Consider the following 19,503-nt stretch of genomic DNA (forward strand, 5'->3'; position numbering starts at 1 on the left):
AATCCAAAGTGGACCAGAGTCTGCTCGATTTCTAATCTTGTCCCGTTGTCCCGTTGTCCTGGTTGCAAGTGATCCGTATATAAAGGCCAAGAGTACCCCTGGGGAATCGACAATCATACTCTGTGGATAATCATAACCTCCATACTCAAACACTCAATCAAAATGGCTGCTTCCGATTACAAGTTCGAGGGCTGGATGGGCCTTGACAAGAACTCCGTCGGCAACATGGTCTGGCAGGAGTTCGAGCCCAAGCCCTGGGAGGAGTCCGATGTTGACATCAAGGTCACCCACTGCGGTATCTGCGGATCCGACTTGCACACTCTCAGAAGCGGTTGGGTATGCATGCTCGTTCACTCCATCCTTTGACTGCAAGCTAACAAGATGTAGGGCCCCACCATGTACCCCTGCTGTGTCGGTCACGAAATCGTCGGTGTCGCTGTTCGCGTTGGCTCCCAGGCCGAGGGTGATATCAAGGTTGGAGACCGTGTTGGTGTCGGTGCTCAGAGCGACTCTTGCCGCGGCCGCAACGGTGACTGCGAGGAGTGCGCCTCTGGTCTTGAGCAGTACTGCCGCCACTCCATGGTTGGCACCTACAACGGCGTCTACCAGAACGGCGGCAAATCCTACGGCGGTTACTCCCTGTACCACCGCTCTCCCTCTCGTTTCGTTGTTAAGATCCCCGACGCCATCCCCTCCGCCCAGGCTGCGCCCATGCTCTGCGGTGGTATCACCGTGTACTCTCCCCTGAGACACTACGGCTGCGCTCCCGGCAAGCGTGTCGGTATCATCGGTGTTGGTGGTCTCGGTCACTTCGGTATCATGTTCGCCAAGGCCCTTGGCGCCGACAAGGTCGTTGCCATCTCTCGCAAGAACAACAAGAAGGAGGATGCTCTGAAGCTCGGCGCTGATGCCTACATCGCCACCGATGACGATGCTGACTGGGCCAAGAACAACGCCCGCTCCCTTGACCTCATTGTCTCTACCGTCTCTTCTTCCAAGGTATGTCTCCTCAACACATCTGTATCACACTCAAATCTAACATTTGCAGATGCCCATGGTGGACTACGCCACTCTGCTCGACCTCGACGGTTGCTTCGTCCAGGTCGGTGCTCCCGAGGACGGTGCCCTTGAGATCCCCGCCTTCGCTCTGATCGGCAAGCGTGCCAAGCTGGGAGGTTCCCTCATCGGAGGCCCCAACGAGATCCGTGAGATGCTTGCCCTGGCTGCCGAGAAGAAGGTCCAGCCCTGGATCGAGGAGCGCTCCATGAAGGACGCCAACAAGGCCGTTGTGGAGATGGACGCTGGCAAGGCCCGCTACCGCTACGTCCTGAGCAACGAGCTGTAAGCAACCATCACTTGTATATAATATAGAGTAATGAGTATATAGACGAACGTGACGCACCTTAGACTATTCTTTCGAATCCTCTGACAACGTATTCTCTTCCTGCAAGTATAACTGTCTGGCCAGTTTGCCACGAGCTATCCCCGAGAATTTGGGTCGTAGAAGGTAGTTGAGCTCCGGCGGGACCGATGGAGTACTTGAGCTGCCAACCGGAAGCAGAGTCCCATTCTTCCCTCCTAGCACTGACTTCCTGTCCCGATTTAACGACCGTCGTAGATGAACCTCTGGGACGAGTATGTATCTGAACCTGGTGCAGAGCCAGGTACGTACCCCAAACTCTCCCAAGGAAAGTCCTCTCCACTTCAGCCTCCTCCCCTTCCTCCAGGGGTCTTTGCTTGGACTCAAGGACCCACGAAACACCCGTATTGGGGCCCTCCGGGCCCTCCTGGAATTTCAACTCACGCCAAACTTCCTCATACTCTGCGATCGGGGAGCCAGGTAGGTCGGCACGAGGCATTTCGCCCTTCTCAAGATCATCGCCATTAGGAAGAGCGGAGAATGTACCGCAATCAACCGCGTCAAACGAGTTCCTAGAGTCGAGTTCATGGGTGAATGACACCCGACCTATAGCCGTTAACCTCTCAACGAAAGAATCGGCTGGAAGTGATCATACTGGAATCCGCGTCATCGACAACTCGCTGGCCCGCAATAGCCCAGTCGATATCCCCGGAGATCTTGTCAACACGAAGGTCGACGTACCAGCCTGCCACCGACATGACTATTGTGTCGGTATTCTCGAAGGCGGGCTCGGGGACCCAGCGGATAGAAATCCGCGTCGAAAGACGGCTCTGCGAGGGAGGGTTTTCAGCAGCCATTGTATGAATTGAGTGTTGAACAGTAAAAAGTTAAAGCTTTAGGTGCAACAGGGTGCAGTTAACGAGGGAAGAGAATGACACATATGAGGACCTTGGTTGAGTGTGTCGGCTAGACTGAGTAATTCGACGCTATCGCTGGCTTACCCCGCACGGCGTCGGCCGGCGCCGAATTCGGCGACACTGCCATATCAGCTCCGCGGCTGAGAGAATTCCACTTTTACGTGTAGATAAAGCATCTTATTGCACATACTCAGTAGCTTATGATATAGCAGTAAAGCCATGGTTCCAGGTTACAAAAGCTCTATGTATTTATCTCCCGGTAAATATTCAGCCAACATTGAACATGGCAGCAATTCTTCTTCGGTTGGCCTTATCTCCCCAGCAGGCTCAACAAATACAAGAAGAAAAACCCCGTGATATACTATCGACCGATATATCCTGACTCTTTCAGCCAGATGCAGTAGTCGTAGTCGGATTCACAAAACTCGTCGAATTCCAATCCGTAGCCATCTGCATTCAACCCTCCGTCAGCGACATACAACCAAGTAAGAATAAAGCTCCGTCAACTCACATTCCAAGCATCAATTCTGAGCAGACTAGTATTAGCCGTCTCGGCCACATTGGTAAGAATACCGATCGCTATTCATCATATTAGCGTACCCTACCCATCAACATACCTCCCTCTCCGCAGACTGCAGACCCCAACATACCAACAACATTATTCAACCAGTAATACTTCCGACTGCCCGTCTCAAACACGAGCCGAAGATGTAGCTGTCCACTGGGCGACTTAGGCCCAGATGTCTGAAGGAAGATATTCTCTCCATCATGGGTCCGGAAGTTGTATCGGGTGTCTGCGCTGAAGATGCCGGTTTGAGGATCGACTAGGCCCCAGTCGGCGCCGACGTCGAGAATCTTGCCTGTCAAGGGATGTTAGTAACTAATATGAAGGTATGGAAAACGGGGTGTTGACTACCGGATAGATTAGGACCAGTGAAGTTTCCACCCACAATTGGAATTGTACGTCGCACACCGTGAGGGCCAGGAGAGCTCATGAGACTTGATTCGCATTCGACATAAGCTGTGTATAGGAATGATAGTTCTGGGGGAGATGGTGAGGAGGAAGCTACAGGAATGTTGGGAGAAAACAGAAGAAGGGCCTGGAGGGCTACTGTGGCCCAGTTTGAGAGGGAAGACAAGTGCATGGTATTGACGAGGCTGTTATTGAGTTATGAATGGATATGATATAGAGTGATTCAGATTGACAGCCATTATGCTGGATTGTTATCGATAATGTAGCTGGTACTTATAGAAGATGCAGACGTCTGATTTTTGGAAGCCAAACCTCGGTTCTCTCAGCTCTGTATTTGGTACCAATTACCAATGATACAGTGGACACAAAGTTTATAGTGTTTTCGAAGCAAATGCCGGTGCAAACAGCCGATAAATGAATTGATAGACAGCTACTTCTGACTTCATCTCCTAGCGTTCGCCTCTGATCTGCTTACCCCGCATCAAAAGCGGACCGGATATCTCCACCCCTCACGGCTGTCCGTGCCTGCGTTGGAATAAACCCCGATGATATGGTGATGCCAATGAGTCATAGACTTCATCACCTTGTGCATTCTGTAAATCGATCTCATATTTCACGAGGAGTAAATATAAGCTTGCACTTCTGTCCCTTCGGTCGAGACGAGATGATTTGGTCGTCGATCTCCATGGAGCTAGTCATGTCCGGAGCCACCGTCGTCTGGAACCGGCAATAAACTTCTTGGAGAAGGATCTTCATCTCAACAGTCGCCAGGCTTTCAAAAGTTAGACCAGAATTCATGAAAAGACTAAATGCAACTTACTTTCTTCCAGTGCATCCTCTCCCTCCGGTGCTAAAAGCAAAAAACAATCGGTTGCGCTCGTTGATGCCATCTTCCTCCATCCAGCGATCCGGATTGAAAGTATCTGGATCCGGGAATACCTTTTCGTCGAGGCGATGCACGGTGTACGGCTGGCAGCTGACGATGGTTCCCTCGGGGATGAAGGTCCCGTCAATTGTTCTACCACCGCTTGGCACATAACGAGGGAATGACATGGGGATTGGCGGCGCACAGCGCAAGGCCTCCTTGATTACAGCATCGAGGTACGGCAATCGATCAATGTGCGTACCTTCTGGTGCTGAGCGAAGCTCTTCATAAAGGCGGTCTTGGAATCGAAAGTTGTGCGGTTGCGACAACTCCCACATCAAGAAGCACAAGCCATCGCCTGTTGTGTCGATCCCTGCCGCCATGTGATCTTTGCATTCTGCTGCTGCTTGTGACCTGGAAATGGACGAATCCTTTCGCAAAAGACGAGCAAGGAGACTGTACTCGTCTGGACTTGTCTGGGCCGTCACTCTATGGACGTATGCGTTAGATTTAGGGGCCCGACGGGGTAGCAGCCAAGAAGGGAAGTATGGAGCTAGATGTGGCAGGTAGTAAGGAAGTAGGTTTTCTATATCCGTTAGTAGGTCCTTTATCGCAGAGGTAGCAACATACTCTGTAAGCTGTTATGGTATGTCATTTCCTCCATCAGCTCAAAATCATTTTCATTGGTGAGAGACTTCAATCCGCTAGGACTGAACATGAAGTGTGTTACGCAGTCAAGGGCATAGCAATGTAGATAGACCTATGCAAGTTAGCATGGCCCAGTCTGATCTGAATTCCTCACATACATAGACATCCACACTCTTCGCCACAGCAGCACACTTGGATACAAACGCTTTAGCGCTATCTCGGATCGCCGACACATGATGTTCTCGCAGTATGTTTGACATGGCATAACGGTCGGCCAGTTGCCGCTTCCGCTCACTGTGCTTTGAATGGTCAGCCAATGAGTCTCATTTCTACTGTGAGTAACCTACTGTCTGCTTGTCGAGTGTAGAGAACATGGTCCTAAGACGGATTAGTATGTGAAAGATACCAAAGATGCAGGACCTACTTGATCCCAAACTGTCGAAAGAGGTCATATAATTCCGTCTTATCATAGCCACTACCGCCTGACGCGTAAATCTCTCGAATGGCATCTAAAGATGCAAAGGAGACCTCGTTGGGCGCTATCCGCACCACAGTGCCATACCGCTTATGCAGCTGATGGATAAATACACGACGGCTAGCCGAGAATTCATGGTACTTGATAACCAGGCTTGTAAACTTGGTATACCAAGGACCAGGGAGTTGAGAAATGGGACTCGAGAGCCGCTGATAAAGGAAGACAAGAAAAATGACAATAGCAGCACACCAGAGTCCTAACATTGTCCTAGATAAACCGATCCTTGAGTGAGGTCGGTACAGTATTCGAAAAGCGTGCTAGTAGAGATATCTATAGACAGAAGTAAAGGACGATAAGGCAAGCAGCAGTCAGTGCGCTATCCTCAAAGGGAAACAGCAGGAGATCAAATCACACCAGCGGGATAGATAATCTTCGCACCCTATTGTAGTCATGGATTTGTGCGGCGCTAATTTAGGGAAAACACTAACAAGTCCTGGGTTGCATTATCGTGCGGGGTGGTAGCGATCGGGGGTGGCCAGCTGATAAGCGTTCCTGTTGGCCTGGGCCACAATATCGATGGTTATCCAATGGACCAGCTGAAACTTCAAGAGATATCTCGTTTATAATGAGCTATAGAGATCCTGGTCCAATGAATTACCTAATCAAGGAAATCTTAACTGAATATTGAGGCTTGGTTAATTCAAAATACATAGTGCTAAGGTTCCATTCCCCTATGCTCAATCTGTCAAGACAATTCAGAGGCTGCCGTGCATCGATAAAACGGTTTCCATGATCATCCAACTCGTTTCCTATCATAAATATGCTATCCTCACCGGTGGTCTTGGTTTGCTTTGCAAAAAGTCCGCTTTAGTAACTTTCGATGTGACAAATAATGCCAATGTGACATGCCGGTGAACTATCCATTTCGCTGCAATAACATGGCCTGACGATGCGAATGATAATGGCCGTCAGCACGGTGCGTCCTGCTTTCTCACAACTACATCTGACACGCGTCAAATGGCTGCTCGTGATCAGGCAGGAAGAAAGTACTGGCTCTAGAGAATTGGAAGTGGAAGGGCAAGACATCATGGGCTGAGGCATGCGTGCAAATAAGCCTCATTATCTGTTTCTCTTAGATGTCAGCAACAACAATTCTGTAAGGTAGAATTGATTTCGAGTGGACCAACCTAACAGTGTTTGGTCCGGCATCGAATGCAACGAAGAAAATAGCCATCTTCAATAGCACCTTTGCATACAAGCATGCCAAGAAACAGCATACCGCAATGGCGGCAAGTCGTTGTGTCATGAAGCAAATTGTGGCCTTGCTCTACACCAGCTTTCATATTACTGATCTTCTTCTGCAGCAACTCGACCTGTGCTTTCAAACTCTCCACTGTTCTGTTCGTCGTTATCAGGCATTCCTGAGTAACCATCAACTGTGGCTGCGTCCACTCATACCTTGCCTTCATGGCCATGATCACGCATCTGCTCAGTTCGTCATCGATGAGCTTCTCCAGCACTTCGGTCTGGCCAAAGTCGTCAATATGTTCACTAATAAGTTTAGCTAGCTTTTGACGTATGGTTGTATCAGCTTTTTCGAACACTTCCTTGACGAACTCGACAAATCCTTTCGGATTCCAAGCCATTTTAATCGCGGACTCTATGTGATTTGCTGCCTTGTTTTTCAAATCTTGCAATTGGTATTCGTCCGCAATATAGTAGACGTAGATATGGGGGCGCAGTCTTTCCGCTGTAGTGGGCTTCTTTGAAGCGTCTGCCGAGATGCTTAGCTCACTCTCTTGAGGTACTTCTAGTCAATCGTGTGTTAGCAGAGATAGATGACCGAGGAATTTACATGTCCCCGTACCTTTATCAGGAATCGCATAATCTCCGAAGTATAGGAACTCAATCATCAGTTTTACTGTCGCTGAATTATATCCCTCGATCTGAATGACTGCCTCAGGAGCACCCTGTAGGATTATTATCGGCTCCGTATGGCGGCGTAATAGAAGTATCGCCTCACCTCAGACGCGTCTTTGTATTTATGAGATAGGATCTCAGACTGGGAACAGACGATGGCTTTGTGCACATGGAAAGCTTCTCCTTCACACTCAATCTTGAGGTCACTGTACTGTCCAGAGTCTTTGAGATCGTGAAGGAACAGAGGAAGGGTGTCTTTCGATGACATCTCTGACAAATGGGCTTTGCGATAGCTTTGGATACAAGTAAAATCTAAAATAAAGTATTAACGGCGATGATAAACGATTATGAAGTGAAAGTGAGGATCGATGTAAAGGAAGTGAGGATAAAAGGGATGAAGAGCAAGTAAAGAAATAATGTTAGCGACATGGATTTTGAGGGGCCGCCATGGCTGATTTGGTTTTCTTCTGGGTAATGCAAACGCATATGCTTAAAGTTTGTCTTCGGGCTATTTTCAATTTCGTGAAGAAAGAATGAAGAAAGAACACTCAAATTGTGTTCTCAACCACATATTTGGAAAGCCCGACCAGCGTGGAAAGGGGAAGCGCGTTCTCTATTGTAATTCGTGCTTAAAGTGTTTCTCGCCCCTTGTAAGAGATATGAGGGAAATATGGTGAAAGGCTCGGCTTTAAGAGCTGGAGGAAAAGGTAGTATTATGGAAGCTCTCAATTCATATATTCTCCTATTATAGAACCTGTCATAGAGAGCCTTGGTGCCTGAAGGGGGTTTTCCATTTGTGATCGAACCTCTACGTTTCTGCCTTGCGACGAAGCGTCTGCACCGCCTCTTCCCATAATTTACCATCGCGCCAGTACCCTTCAACATGTGGCTTCCTGCCAGGACGACCAGCACGTGGCAGCTCATTGACCCATCCCCAGCGCAGCTTCTCCTTCCAGCCCTTCTCTTTCCACAAGTTGAGGTCGGAGGACGGCGAGTCATTGAACGTGGGAAGATGCAGTAGCAGACCAGAATCATGTGCTATACATATCAAAACATTCTCGGATGCCTCAAAGTCCAAGAGTTTAGTGACAGACTTCTGTGCAACCTCCGCGTCGAAAAAAGCACTTCCTTCGTAACCGGAAACCTCATAGAAGGGTTCTTGTCTCGGGTCAACCTTGGCTATCGGGTGACTATTTGTGAAAATGCTGCATGGGCATGGACTTGGAAAGAACGAATCTTTGTCCAAGGCCTCTGACGGGATGTTGTCTGGGAATGGAAGCCTGGCGTTCGGTCTTATGACGCCCGGAAAGTGGCAGATGTCACCACCAAGGAAGACGAAGGTGTCGGCCGTTGTTCGGGCAAGACCGCATAAGTGACCGACGCAGTGCCCAGGTGTGTCTAGTTATACAGTAAGCAGCTCCAGCTTCTCACAGGAAGATTGATTGACTTACCCAGCAAATAGAATGAACCATCTCCAAAGAAATCTTGTGCACGAAACCCTCCGATCGTTAATCCGTCTGCAAAGTCAGGCTCAACCACGTCTCTCCCAACGAACGCATCCGCTGACACGGGAGACTCAGCATCGTCCGGGAAGCCAGGAAGTAAATGAGGGTGGGATTTGAAACCAGGGCCTACAACCAAGGAGGTGGTTGAGGGAAACAGAGCGACGTTTCCTATATGATCCCAGTGGTAGTGAGACCATATGACAGACCCTACACAGTCAGCACTTGTGAGAAGAGAACGCATGGATATAAACTGGAGCTTCTTACCAATGTCGTGCAGCTCGATTCCCTTCTCAGAAAGGATTTCAGTGACATCTTTGTCTACTCTCGCCGCCTTCATGGCTTGATCAAAAGGCTGGCGAACGACCGGAGGGAGGTTCCAGTAGTCCTTTCGCGTGCCGAGGTCGAACATGACCTTCTGATTTGATGCCTCATGTTCTATAAGAAAGGCAACATCAGTGAGATTCAGAATCTCATGGCCCGGCTGCACTGGTTGTATGAGGAATCCAGTGTTGACAGTCATTAAAGTGGTGGTATCGACCATTCGCACCCGAACGGTACGGTCGGACTTTGGGAATTCGAGCATTTCGCGGTTGGCTTCGGATGGTTTGAACAGTCAAGTAACAGATATGTCCCCAGCGTGCATATCCAAGCGATGGATTTGCGACCGTCTCTGGAATTGTGGGCTCTATATATGCAAAGGATGGGGTGGTTTCACCGAGGATAGCCAGTGTGTAACGCGGATTGGCTCACGCGTATCCACCCACCCACTTGGTCCAAAATTGTGCCATCCGCCCCCTCACTTGCCCCTCCCCACGCTTGGTTCCAGTCCACTGATAACCATCAAGTACACACAGTAAGGAATAGTCTAATGCAACCTATCGCGACAGTCCAGACCTCGGCCATTTTCCCTCATGATAGGCCTTACTGAGTGACAGGGATGGTGATAGCTGAATGCCAGATGGCAGGTTATATATTGGATAGTCGGTGCGCCCGCACCACGTCCTCCAGCTAAGTTCGGCTCACTGTCTCCACCTCTTAACTCAATTGATTCAAGCATCGAGTATTTTGTAACTCACCCCACAAACATGGGCTCCATTGATCAGACCGTGCAAACCAATCCAGTGTTCGAGAAATATGGCCTCCCCGTGGATACTCGCCTTGGGAGTAATACCCCAGGGCCTCATCCTGCCTCAGTAACTAGACCAGTCCAACATGCCGAACTCAACAAACCATCCGACCGGGGCTATACGGTTCACAGTCATCTGATCAACGAGCCTCCACTAGGGAAACCGTTCAAGATAATCATGATGGGAGCGGGAGCATCGGGGATCGACTTTCTCCATTATGCCCCATCGGCGCTAGCCGGACTGGATGTGGAGATCGTGTGCTACGAGAAGAATGCAGATATCGGGGGTACTTGGTACGAGAATCGGTACCCAGGATGTGCGTGTGATGTGCCTAGCATCGCCTATTCGTTCCCGTGGCGTCCAAACCCAAACTGGTCGAGTTTCTATTCGAGTGCAAAGGATATTTGGGAGTATCTGAAGCAAATCGTCGTCGAAGAAGACATGATGGAGTATATCACGCTAAACACCCGCGTGGTATCAGCAGTTTGGAACGAGGAAAAGAGTAAATGGGTGGTCAAGGTGCAACAAGATACGCCATGCGTAAAGGAGTGGGAGGATGAGTGTGATGTCTTGATAAACGGAGCTGGCTTCCTGAAGTGCGTCTTATCCTCCCCCCTCGCATTCATCCTCCTGACCTCAAAGCAGCTCTTGGAAATGGCCTGACACCCCGGGACTACGCTCCTTTCAAGGAACCCTGTGCCACACAGCAGCCTACCCCGAGGGACTGGATCTGAAGGACAAGCGTGTAGCAGTGATCGGATCGGGCAGTTCAGGCGTTCAGGTCGTTCCCTCAATCCTCAGTGACGTCTCACACCTCTACACCTGGGTGCGAACCCCAATCTGGATCACAGCTGCTTTTGCGCAACGCTACGCCGGGAAAGACGGTCGGAACTTTGACTGTACGTTGCATTCCCTGCCACAGAATATAAACTCTAACCCAAAGCAGATACTCCAGAACAGAAGAGCGACTTCAACAAAGATCCCGAGATGTACCACCGATACCACAAGTCAGTAGAGCATGAGCTCAACCAACGCGCCAAACTCACACTCCGCAACACCGCTGAGTCTGACGAAGCGAATGCTGTAAGTGCACTCATAAAACAATCAACCCCAGATCCTAACGCATACATCAGTCCTCCTACAAGAGCATGTCCGACAAACTCGCACCAAAACCCTACGTCAAGGACGCCCTAATCCCCAAGACCTTCAACGTAGGCTGCCGGCGCCCAACTCCAGGCACAGGCTATCTAGAAGCGCTCGCGTCCGACAAGACAACCGTCTTCACAGAACGGATCCAATCGATCACACCGAAAGGTTTCATCGACTCCGCAACAGGAACTGAACATGAGATAGACGTCATCATCTGCGCCACCGGTTTCGACACATCGTTTCGACCCCGATACCCGATCATCGGGTTAGACGGCGTTAATCTGGCGGACAAATGGAAAGATGCTCCGACCAGTTACTTGACAGTTAGCATCGACGGATTCCCAAACTACTTCATGTACGGAGGTCCCTTTACGCCTGCGGCACATGGGTCCATTCTCCCCATCATTTCCCATGTGACGAACCACTTCATCCAGATCGTCCAGCGTATGCGGAGAGAGCATATCCGGCGACTCAGTCCTAAGGAGTCCGCAGTGCGCGACTTTGTCGAGCACGCTCGGACATACTTCCCACGCACGTGTTGGTCTGATCCTTGTTCTAGCTGGTTCAAGCAGGGCAAGGTTGATGGCCCGATTACCATCTGGCCTGGATCTCGGTTGGCCTTTTTCGAAGCACTGAATACACCTACACTGAGTGACTACGAGATTGAATATTGGAGTGGAAATAGATTTGGGTACTTGGGATGTGGATTCGTTGATGTGGAGTTCTCCGGGGGTAATATTACCTGGTATCTGGATCGGTACTCGGATAATGAGGAATGGAGGAAAAATGGGGTTTGGTACGATAAGGAGCAGAAGGAATTTGCGCATATAAGCGAGAAGGCATGTTCTAGCTAATGAAGCTAGTTGTATCATACGATTGGTGCAACGACCATTCCATAAACACACAATGCCAAGGCCACCACGGTAGTCCACATGTCAATAGAAAGGAAACTCCATGGTATGACAACTTGTGATTAGCTTTATTCGGTATACAAACGCCCAGGCATCTTCAGAATCCACCTAATATTATCCTCGACCATAGCATTTGCGGCTTCAGCCTGTGGTAAGACATAGATGCGACGAAACTCGTGAGGCATTCCGGAGAATACCTCGAAGGAAAGCCTAACACTGGTAGACTGTCAGCACAACCACAGTAGATGAAGAAAGTAAAAAGAAGCAAAGCCCTACCCAGCTTGTTCCATGCAATGCGCAAGTCTCAACGCCTGATCCCTCAACAAGCTCTGTCCCGCAACCAGCATGAAAGTCCGCGGCAACCCCGAGAAATCCGAACATTCCCCCACAGTGAAATGCGACAAATTCGACTCCTCCATTTCGAGCATGTCTCTATACATGTGGTGGACAGCCATCGGCAGAAATGGCGCGTTCCAACATTGATACCTCGAAAATTCGGTCTGCGCGCTCTTCTCCACATCCATGTGCGGAAACCACGGCGTCGTCAAGTTCAACCCTACAATATTGAGCCTTTGCGTCTTGGGCACTACCTCTGTCTTCTTCGCGAACATGGCAACCCACAGTGCCAGCGCAGCGCCAGAGTCCTCCCCGCCGAGGATGACGCGTTTCGGATCCCCGCCGTAACCTCTAATTCGTTCCTCAATGAACTCGTATGCCTCCCAGGCATCATGATACATGGCTGGAAAGGGCTCTTCCGCGGTACTTCGGTAATCGATGCTAATGACAATGATGGGGCAGGTAGGCGTCAGGCTACTGACCATTTCGGCGCAGATGGCGTCCTCGGTGTCCAGATCTCCGCATAGGAATCCGCCCCCGCGAAAGTGGATGTATAGGGGGAGCGGATCCGCGGTGTCTCGTTGCTCATAGAAGGCTATGGGATAGTAGAGTCGGATGGAGATGGGGTTGTTGGGCTCTTTGGATCGGGGGATGGTGGAGTTGCAAATCTCGACTTTGTATTCGTAGCCTGGTTATTGAGATAGTATTAGCACTGAAATTTAGCAAACATCCATGGGGTCAGTATATCAGACCTTTCCTACGCAATTCATGCTGAGCGCTCGACGCCCATTGCTTGGTGATCTGGGCATCAAACTCGTCATGATAGGGAAACTCGTCGCCCGGAGAAGTCACGCCGCACCAGGGGATCCTGTTTGCATGGCAGAAATCTATCCATTGACTGGATGGTTCGTGAAGGTGCCAGGGGTCGTAATTCCGCGCTTCAGCGACTCGGCTTTGAGAAGGAATTTGATGAACTGTCATGTTTCGTCAATAGCAGAAGAGTACGTGGATGGACGATGGGGGATATGGATGCACCGCTTAAGTACCCTTTTATACTGTCTTGGTCGGAGGATTATGAGGGAAATCTAGAGCTACGAGTGCGGGAAGGCTACTTTTGAATAATCGAGAAGAATTCTTTGTTGCGGTCTTTTGCGAGATTGACACAAAAGACGGATGGATGCTCCCGAGTTCTTTGATGTTGGCTTTGTCGAACAACCTTTCTCTAGGATTGTCAATCGTAGTCTCTGTTTCAGGGAAATTTCTTGTCATCCAGCTATAATACTACGTAATTGATGATGTATACCACTCTGAGCCCTTCCTTCCTGATATGGGATACAGACAACGCAATGTGTCGACCCCACAAACACCACATAGTATCTTCTGTAACATGTTGAGATGTTTTCCTGCCTTTCCATAGGCAGCATACAGTATAGAGAATAGTAGTAGTAAGTTGCAATCAATACATAGTCCCATGTATCCACTAATAGTAACTATCATGTCGACCGATCGTTGTATAATTAGTGCCTATCAGCACACCTCGGAGTCCCGCCATGTAAATAAACCCCCAAGATAATCAATTGATCGTCTTGTACAGAAAGCCCCCCCACTAGGTCCCAATATCTCAGATCATTACCCTAGGAGGTAAAGGCGCGACTATATCTGCAACACATGTTATTAGCCGAGCGAGCATAAGCAGTTTCGGGTTTTGGGAAACTGTTGTGCCGGGTAAAAAGACGCTGCGGAACATAAAGTAGCCTTGAAAAGTCCGCTTTCCGCTGAGTAAGCAGTCCTATACAATCATGTTTCTCTACATTTAATCGCCAGGTGTGTTATTACTAAAAACCATAGTACTCAATTAATTTCCACTACTCTCATTTTCTTTTTCATTCCACCTGTTAGGCTCGTTTTTTTTTCCTTTGGTTCATAAACCATCGCAATGTCCACCTGGCGCCCCGGCAAACGAGTAGCTATCGCAGGCGGTGGACCCGGTGCTATATCCACAGCGTTGGCATTCATCAAGCGTGGCTACGACGTGCGAGTATTCGAGCGTCAAACCGAATGCCGCGCTATCGGAGGCGCGGTTCTCCTCTCTATCCCTGTGCTTGCGATTCTGCGCTCCTACGGAATCAGCCTCGAGAACTTCGGATCCTATACCTCGACCTACTTCAAGAACAAATGGGGTAAGGAACGGGCCCTGCTGCCCTTCAATGCAGAAGTCGAAAGACGGATGGGCATCAAGGGTTGGCAATATGGCGTCTTGCGATCATCTGCTTTTCAAAAAATGCTCGACCTTGTCCCCAAGGGCGTCATTTTCTGCAGTCACGAAGTGACGGGATACGAAGAGGTCGAAGGTGAGGTGGAAGTCAAGTTCAAGGATAGCAACATCAAACCAATAAAGGCAGATATCCTGATCGCAGGAGATGGTATTCGGTCCGCCGTTTCGCGTCAGGCATTTGGTGACCCACAGCTATTCCACACAGGCATCCGGCTTTGGCTCGCGTGGTGTGATCACATCCCCGGAATTCCTGCCAACACCGGTGTCATCTCGCACGACTGGCAATACCAAGCGAGTTTCTTTCCTATGTTGCATGACGGGAAGCCAGGGTTCGAGTGGTGGGTTGTCGAGCCGGGGTGGGAAGGAAAGCCGCTTCCTGAGGATCCCAAGGCCCACGTAGAGAATATTCTACAGGGCTGGTCGGATCCCATGCGGCAACTGGTGGAAGCCACTAATTTTAATATGCAAGTATATCGGTGGGACATCTACAATCGGCCATCGATGAAGAAGTGGTCTTCAGGAAGGATTGTGGGTGTGGGAGATGCGGTGCACCCAGTTTCGCCATATGCGGCGTACGGAATGGGCATGGCCATCGAGGATGGTTATTATCTTGCCAAGGCGCTCGACGGAGTTGATCTACGGGATTTGAGGGCTGTCAGCGCGGGCTTTGAGTTGTTCGAACAACAACGTGTGGACTATGTCAATCATCACATGGAGTTTGCTCGGTTTTTGAGTTATGTGTTCCATAACTTGCCTTGGCCGTTGGCGAAGCTGAGAGACTTGGTGTTTGATTATACACCATTTTTGAAGACATTGCTGCAGAAGTCGTATTTGAAAAGATCGGAGGATGAAACAATGGATCTGAAGGAGCTTCATGTCGTTTAGGTCTGTTTGTTTACTATAGCTCTTTTCTGTTGATAGTAGATCAGTAGGTTCTGTGTATAATAGAGTGTTCGATTGATGATGGAACCAGAAGCCTCAGCAGAAGCATCCTTGGTACCTAACAGACATGATCAGTTCATGAATTCATTATTCCATATCCATAATGCGGGGACGGGTCTGGTTCGGTGCGTGGAAATAGCAACCACACCGAGATCACCGACCCATCCAGAAAAAGGGTCCCTGATTCTTTTCAATCATTGAATCTCTGCAAGCAATGTCATGATGGATATGTCGACCGAGAAGGATCAATAGAGTGTCCACTACATGGAAATCGGGAGAATATAAGATTATCTATTGTGCTATTATCCAGACTGGCAACAATTGGACCCTCGTCACGGGTACCTGACCCCACTAAAAGTCTATTCTCACATCTTGGCTTCCTTTTTGGGTTTAGACTGGCCGGTCTGGGGTTTGAACCACACATCGTGACACCAAACTGTGGTGACAAAGCAATGTGGCAACGCTGCTTGCCTTTTTCGCTTCGCCGATGTTCAAACTCTGCTATACATCCAACTCATCATCATGTGCATCCGCAGATGAAGCCCTGCTTGATGGTTGACTAGCCTTGCACTCCGCTCACCCTAACACCAAGTCTGTGAGCATTGTCATCAAATTCGCAGCATGGTTTCCAGTGGAGAATATACCCTAAGAGCTTGGCTGGACGATCTATCGAAGTCACTCTATTGCGCTTCCCAATACACATGACCTCCGATCGGACGCCCTCAGAAGCCCCAGCTAAAGGTAATTTACCCCAGTCAACTACCGAGGTAGACTCTCGAGTTAACTTCTTAACCTGCTAGACTGCCAAGTCTGCAGAACCCGTCGGATCTCCTGTGATAGAACGCTCCCCCATTGTCGAAAGTGTGCTTCACGGAAACTTCGGTGTCCTGGATATGGGATCAATCTACGATGGGGCCAAGGTGTCGCAAGCAGGGGTAAATTGACAGGACAGGCAATACCTGTCCGAAGGGACTCTCAGATATCACAGAAGACTTTTCATCCCCGTGCAGTCATCGCCGTGCCCAATGTGGACCTCCAACTACCGGCCCGTTGGCCCGGCTTGCCCTTCGACAGTCTTACTGCTCAATTGCTTGACCACTTCGATCGAGGCGTCGCTACAAGACTAGCGTGGGTGGATGACCTCCACAATCCTTGGAGAAGCTTAGTATTGCCTCTGTCACACGACTCATCAACCGTACGGTACTCGGTGCTTGCTCTCGCTTCGAAGGACCTTGCGGCCAAGTATCCAGCAGACCATCATTGGGCACAGTCACTCCAAGCCATCTCCCGTCACAACCAGAATGTGGCCTTGTCTTGGTTGTCAAAGAATATGAGAGACCTACTTCAGGATCCGACCGCGGTTCAAAGCAAAGATCAAGCGAGACATATCCTCGCATCTGCTCTCCTTCTCTACAACCTTGAACTACTAACAGCACCGGCTGCCCAATGGCGAATACACATACAATGCGCCCGGGAAATCATCCAGTGGAACTTACAATCCGCCAGCAGTGCACTGTATGCGAACGTGGCCGATGTATTCCTGTTCTACGAATACTACTACACATCAGTTTACATCGGATTAACAACATTCGATCCAATCGACCAGCTACAAGATGACTTCCCAACACATGACAACGTCACGATATTCAGTGACTTCATCCGGATCATGCATAGCGTCACCCGCGCCGAGCGACAAACCTACACTACGCAGCCCGTCTCGCACCCCGTCCCGATCGAATCCACACTACTAGACATAGAAATCGCCAAAGCTCGGATGATGCAGATGAGCCACACAATCAAGTTCAAATCAGACCAAGCACGACAGGATTTCGAATGCCTAGTGGACATGTTCTATCATGCCACGCTTATCTATACCCACCGTGTCTTTTCCGACAGCGTGTCCCCGGATGAATGCATACAATCTTCGCTCGATGTGCTTCTCGAACACGTGCTACCCCTATCATGCAGCGCCGCCGTCACGCAGGACTTGGTATGGCCTCTCTTCATCACAGGCACAGAATCTAGAGGCAACCCACAGATGCAGAACACTGTCGAGACGGCCATGATGAACGTGATCAGATTGAGTGGAAACCTTGATCGGAGCCGCGTTCTTTCTTTCCTCAAGACGTTCTGGTCATTGGATCTCGAACCTGGTACAACCTGGATCCAGTATGCACGGGACAGGTGTATCGACTTTAGCTTTTTGGTGATTCTTTGAATGCAGCTTTGGATTATTCCAATGTGTATTCCTGTGTTATAAATACTATTATCGGAGATATCATGAGGATGTATATTGAGAAAGAGAAAGAAGTAGCTGTATAATATATATATTTGTGCATTACTGAACCTGCTAACAGTCTGGCTACATATAATGTGAAAAGTAAGTAATATCCACGACAGTGATTACATTGGCATAGTACCTTCAGGGAGATTGGTCGTTTTCTGTAACCAGTGTCAGCTTATCCTCCTCTTACAGCTTAGCTCGTCTGGAGGGAGATATAATCATCATTACGATCAGGAAGATGTGGTATCCTATATAATGGCTATTGACGCATTCAGTTTGGCAGTTTTCATCTTGATTATCAGGCTACGGGTGATGATTGGATTCGGGTGCAAGGCTTTTACTGGGTATAAGATTGGTAATGAGTCTGAATGTACGAAATTTGCAAGGTTGAAAATGTGTTTCATTCTTTGGTACTCTAAAACATCTAGAATCGACCACACTGCCGCAACATAGCTTCCTCGTACTGAATCATGGATTGCTTAATTGTCCGATTCATTGATCTTATCCTTGGCTTTGGTCTTGAATAATATCCCCGATAATCAGAAAGGGAACCATGACAAAACCGGAATTGGAATATATCGAAGCGAAAAACCGAGAAGATACTATATAGGAAGAAGTAGTAAGAAGATATGCAGGGCTCTGTTCGAAACTGCAGGGACTGACTTCTGCAGAGCCATCACGAACACAAACATAAAATTGGACCAACTGGCCCACTACAAGAGCACGGTAGTCTCCTCTGCTGCTTCACAGTCGACCACAAACTGAATCTGATTGATTCGAACCGGGCAATGGTTTGGCAGAAGAGGGGGGAGAAGAAGATGAGGACTGCTGAGACTTGACTCCGTTGACTCCGAAAAAGAAAAATCACATAGGAGAATAAGGAACGGACTACTACTCCGATCTCCAATAGTCTCGGCGCCGTCTTTCAGTCAACCAGCTAGCCTCTTGCTGTAGCAGAGGCCTGTCAAGGAAGAGAGAGACAGAAAATACTTGCTTAGAGCTTCTCAGTTATCGCTGTTCGTGAAATTCAGTTTTTCTGAAGCTTAGGAGTGAGATACTCCATGCAAGATAGTCCGCATCAAACTACTGGTATGGGAGAGCAAAAAAGTTGTTTTTGACAAAGTAGGCAACGTTGAGACTAGAATCGTTCTCAGTCAGTTTGAATGCTTTGATCATCCTAGTGAAGCAGGAAAAGCACTTACAGTCCCTCGTTCTCTGCGCGGACTCCGCACAAACGTCCCTGCAACTCGAAGTTGTTCTTCGCCAACCAATCTCGGACCCAACTCTTTGACTGACGTTCTTCGGGAATGTATGCAAATGTTAAAATCAGTCGAGCAAACTCGCGACGTCTTCCCAGACGTACCCACTGAGACCACTGTGGTAGAAATCATGGCTGGACGAAAGGAGGGGGCGGTCTCTTCATCTTAGGGCTATGCGAGGTCGGCTTCGAAATTGCGGTCGCCATAGTAATTCCTCCTCGCAAACATAAACTCTGGTGTAAGAGAGATCCAGTGGCGCAGACCAGTTGAAGCCCACATAAAGGGGCCTGTGCATTGCAGCCGGTGGTATTTCATTACCAACATAAGTTGAAGCTGACATGATCGCAGGGGATGGCGTATCTGCGCTATATTCGGTGTAGGAAAAATGGACGTAATCGACTGAACATAGAGAGGAGGCCGACCGTAAGGCTGTACTTACGCTCTGCTTGGCCTGCTAGAAACAGCCTGCTTTTGGCGTTGCGCTTGAGGCTGCGCTAGATGATGCATCCAGCTTAGAGAAAGATCGTATGTCATCTTACGGCTCAATGTGTGAACTC

At 49.1% G+C, this 19,503-nt stretch overlaps 10 protein-coding genes across 10 annotated transcripts; 4 read left to right on the plus strand and 6 right to left on the minus strand.

The window, feature by feature from the left end:
- Window positions 1-162: 162 nt before the first annotated feature.
- On the plus strand, window positions 163-1,345 carry AKAW2_50993S (NAD(P)-dependent alcohol dehydrogenase; the record flags this gene model as incomplete). The annotated part of the gene is made up of 3 exons (XM_041690872.1): window positions 163-336; window positions 388-999; window positions 1,049-1,345. The coding sequence occupies 3 exons, from the start codon at window positions 163-165 to the stop codon at window positions 1,343-1,345; spliced, it is 1,083 nt and encodes a 360-aa protein (XP_041544414.1).
- Window positions 1,346-1,403: 58 nt separating this feature from the next.
- Window positions 1,404-2,217, minus strand: AKAW2_50994A (uncharacterized protein; the record flags this gene model as incomplete). Its single annotated transcript, XM_041690873.1, has 2 exons — window positions 1,404-1,966; window positions 2,016-2,217. 2 exons carry the CDS (start codon window positions 2,215-2,217, stop codon window positions 1,404-1,406), a joined length of 765 nt encoding a protein of 254 aa, XP_041544415.1.
- A 447-nt stretch (window positions 2,218-2,664) lies between these two features.
- AKAW2_50995A (DUF3237 domain-containing protein) lies at window positions 2,665-3,422 on the minus strand (the record flags this gene model as incomplete). Its single annotated transcript, XM_041690874.1, has 4 exons — window positions 2,665-2,727; window positions 2,789-2,856; window positions 2,928-3,137; window positions 3,194-3,422. The coding sequence occupies 4 exons, from the start codon at window positions 3,420-3,422 to the stop codon at window positions 2,665-2,667; spliced, it is 570 nt and encodes a 189-aa protein (XP_041544416.1).
- A 434-nt stretch (window positions 3,423-3,856) lies between these two features.
- On the minus strand, window positions 3,857-5,501 carry AKAW2_50996A (cytochrome P450; the record flags this gene model as incomplete). Its single annotated transcript, XM_041690875.1, has 6 exons — window positions 3,857-4,022; window positions 4,071-4,701; window positions 4,746-4,875; window positions 4,922-5,062; window positions 5,111-5,141; window positions 5,188-5,501. The coding sequence occupies 6 exons, from the start codon at window positions 5,499-5,501 to the stop codon at window positions 3,857-3,859; spliced, it is 1,413 nt and encodes a 470-aa protein (XP_041544417.1).
- A 924-nt stretch (window positions 5,502-6,425) lies between these two features.
- AKAW2_50997A (BTB/POZ domain-containing protein) lies at window positions 6,426-7,426 on the minus strand (the record flags this gene model as incomplete). Its single annotated transcript, XM_041690876.1, has 4 exons — window positions 6,426-6,636; window positions 6,697-7,048; window positions 7,106-7,208; window positions 7,262-7,426. The coding sequence occupies 4 exons, from the start codon at window positions 7,424-7,426 to the stop codon at window positions 6,426-6,428; spliced, it is 831 nt and encodes a 276-aa protein (XP_041544418.1).
- Window positions 7,427-7,966: 540 nt separating this feature from the next.
- On the minus strand, window positions 7,967-9,246 carry AKAW2_50998A (MBL fold metallo-hydrolase; the record flags this gene model as incomplete). The annotated part of the gene is made up of 3 exons (XM_041690877.1): window positions 7,967-8,556; window positions 8,610-8,870; window positions 8,928-9,246. 3 exons carry the CDS (start codon window positions 9,244-9,246, stop codon window positions 7,967-7,969), a joined length of 1,170 nt encoding a protein of 389 aa, XP_041544419.1.
- A 502-nt stretch (window positions 9,247-9,748) lies between these two features.
- Window positions 9,749-11,793, plus strand: AKAW2_50999S (flavin-containing monooxygenase; the record flags this gene model as incomplete). Its single annotated transcript, XM_041690880.1, has 4 exons — window positions 9,749-10,386; window positions 10,436-10,689; window positions 10,737-10,873; window positions 10,924-11,793. The coding sequence occupies 4 exons, from the start codon at window positions 9,749-9,751 to the stop codon at window positions 11,791-11,793; spliced, it is 1,899 nt and encodes a 632-aa protein (XP_041544420.1).
- Window positions 11,794-11,918: 125 nt separating this feature from the next.
- On the minus strand, window positions 11,919-13,167 carry AKAW2_51000A (uncharacterized protein; the record flags this gene model as incomplete). The annotated part of the gene is made up of 3 exons (XM_041690881.1): window positions 11,919-12,066; window positions 12,127-12,874; window positions 12,939-13,167. The coding sequence occupies 3 exons, from the start codon at window positions 13,165-13,167 to the stop codon at window positions 11,919-11,921; spliced, it is 1,125 nt and encodes a 374-aa protein (XP_041544421.1).
- A 955-nt stretch (window positions 13,168-14,122) lies between these two features.
- AKAW2_51001S (FAD-dependent oxidoreductase) lies at window positions 14,123-15,346 on the plus strand (the record flags this gene model as incomplete). Its single annotated transcript, XM_041690882.1, has 1 exon — window positions 14,123-15,346. The coding sequence occupies one exon, from the start codon at window positions 14,123-14,125 to the stop codon at window positions 15,344-15,346; it is 1,224 nt and encodes a 407-aa protein (XP_041544422.1).
- Window positions 15,347-16,104: 758 nt separating this feature from the next.
- AKAW2_51002S (Zn(II)2Cys6 transcription factor) lies at window positions 16,105-17,621 on the plus strand (the record flags this gene model as incomplete). The annotated part of the gene is made up of 2 exons (XM_041690883.1): window positions 16,105-16,144; window positions 16,204-17,621. 2 exons carry the CDS (start codon window positions 16,105-16,107, stop codon window positions 17,619-17,621), a joined length of 1,458 nt encoding a protein of 485 aa, XP_041544423.1.
- Between the last annotated feature and the right edge of the window lie 1,882 nt (window positions 17,622-19,503).

This window comes from Aspergillus luchuensis, chromosome 5, assembly GCF_016861625.1.
Source record: "Aspergillus luchuensis IFO 4308 DNA, chromosome 5, nearly complete sequence".
Taxonomy (NCBI): domain Eukaryota; kingdom Fungi; phylum Ascomycota; class Eurotiomycetes; order Eurotiales; family Aspergillaceae; genus Aspergillus; species Aspergillus luchuensis.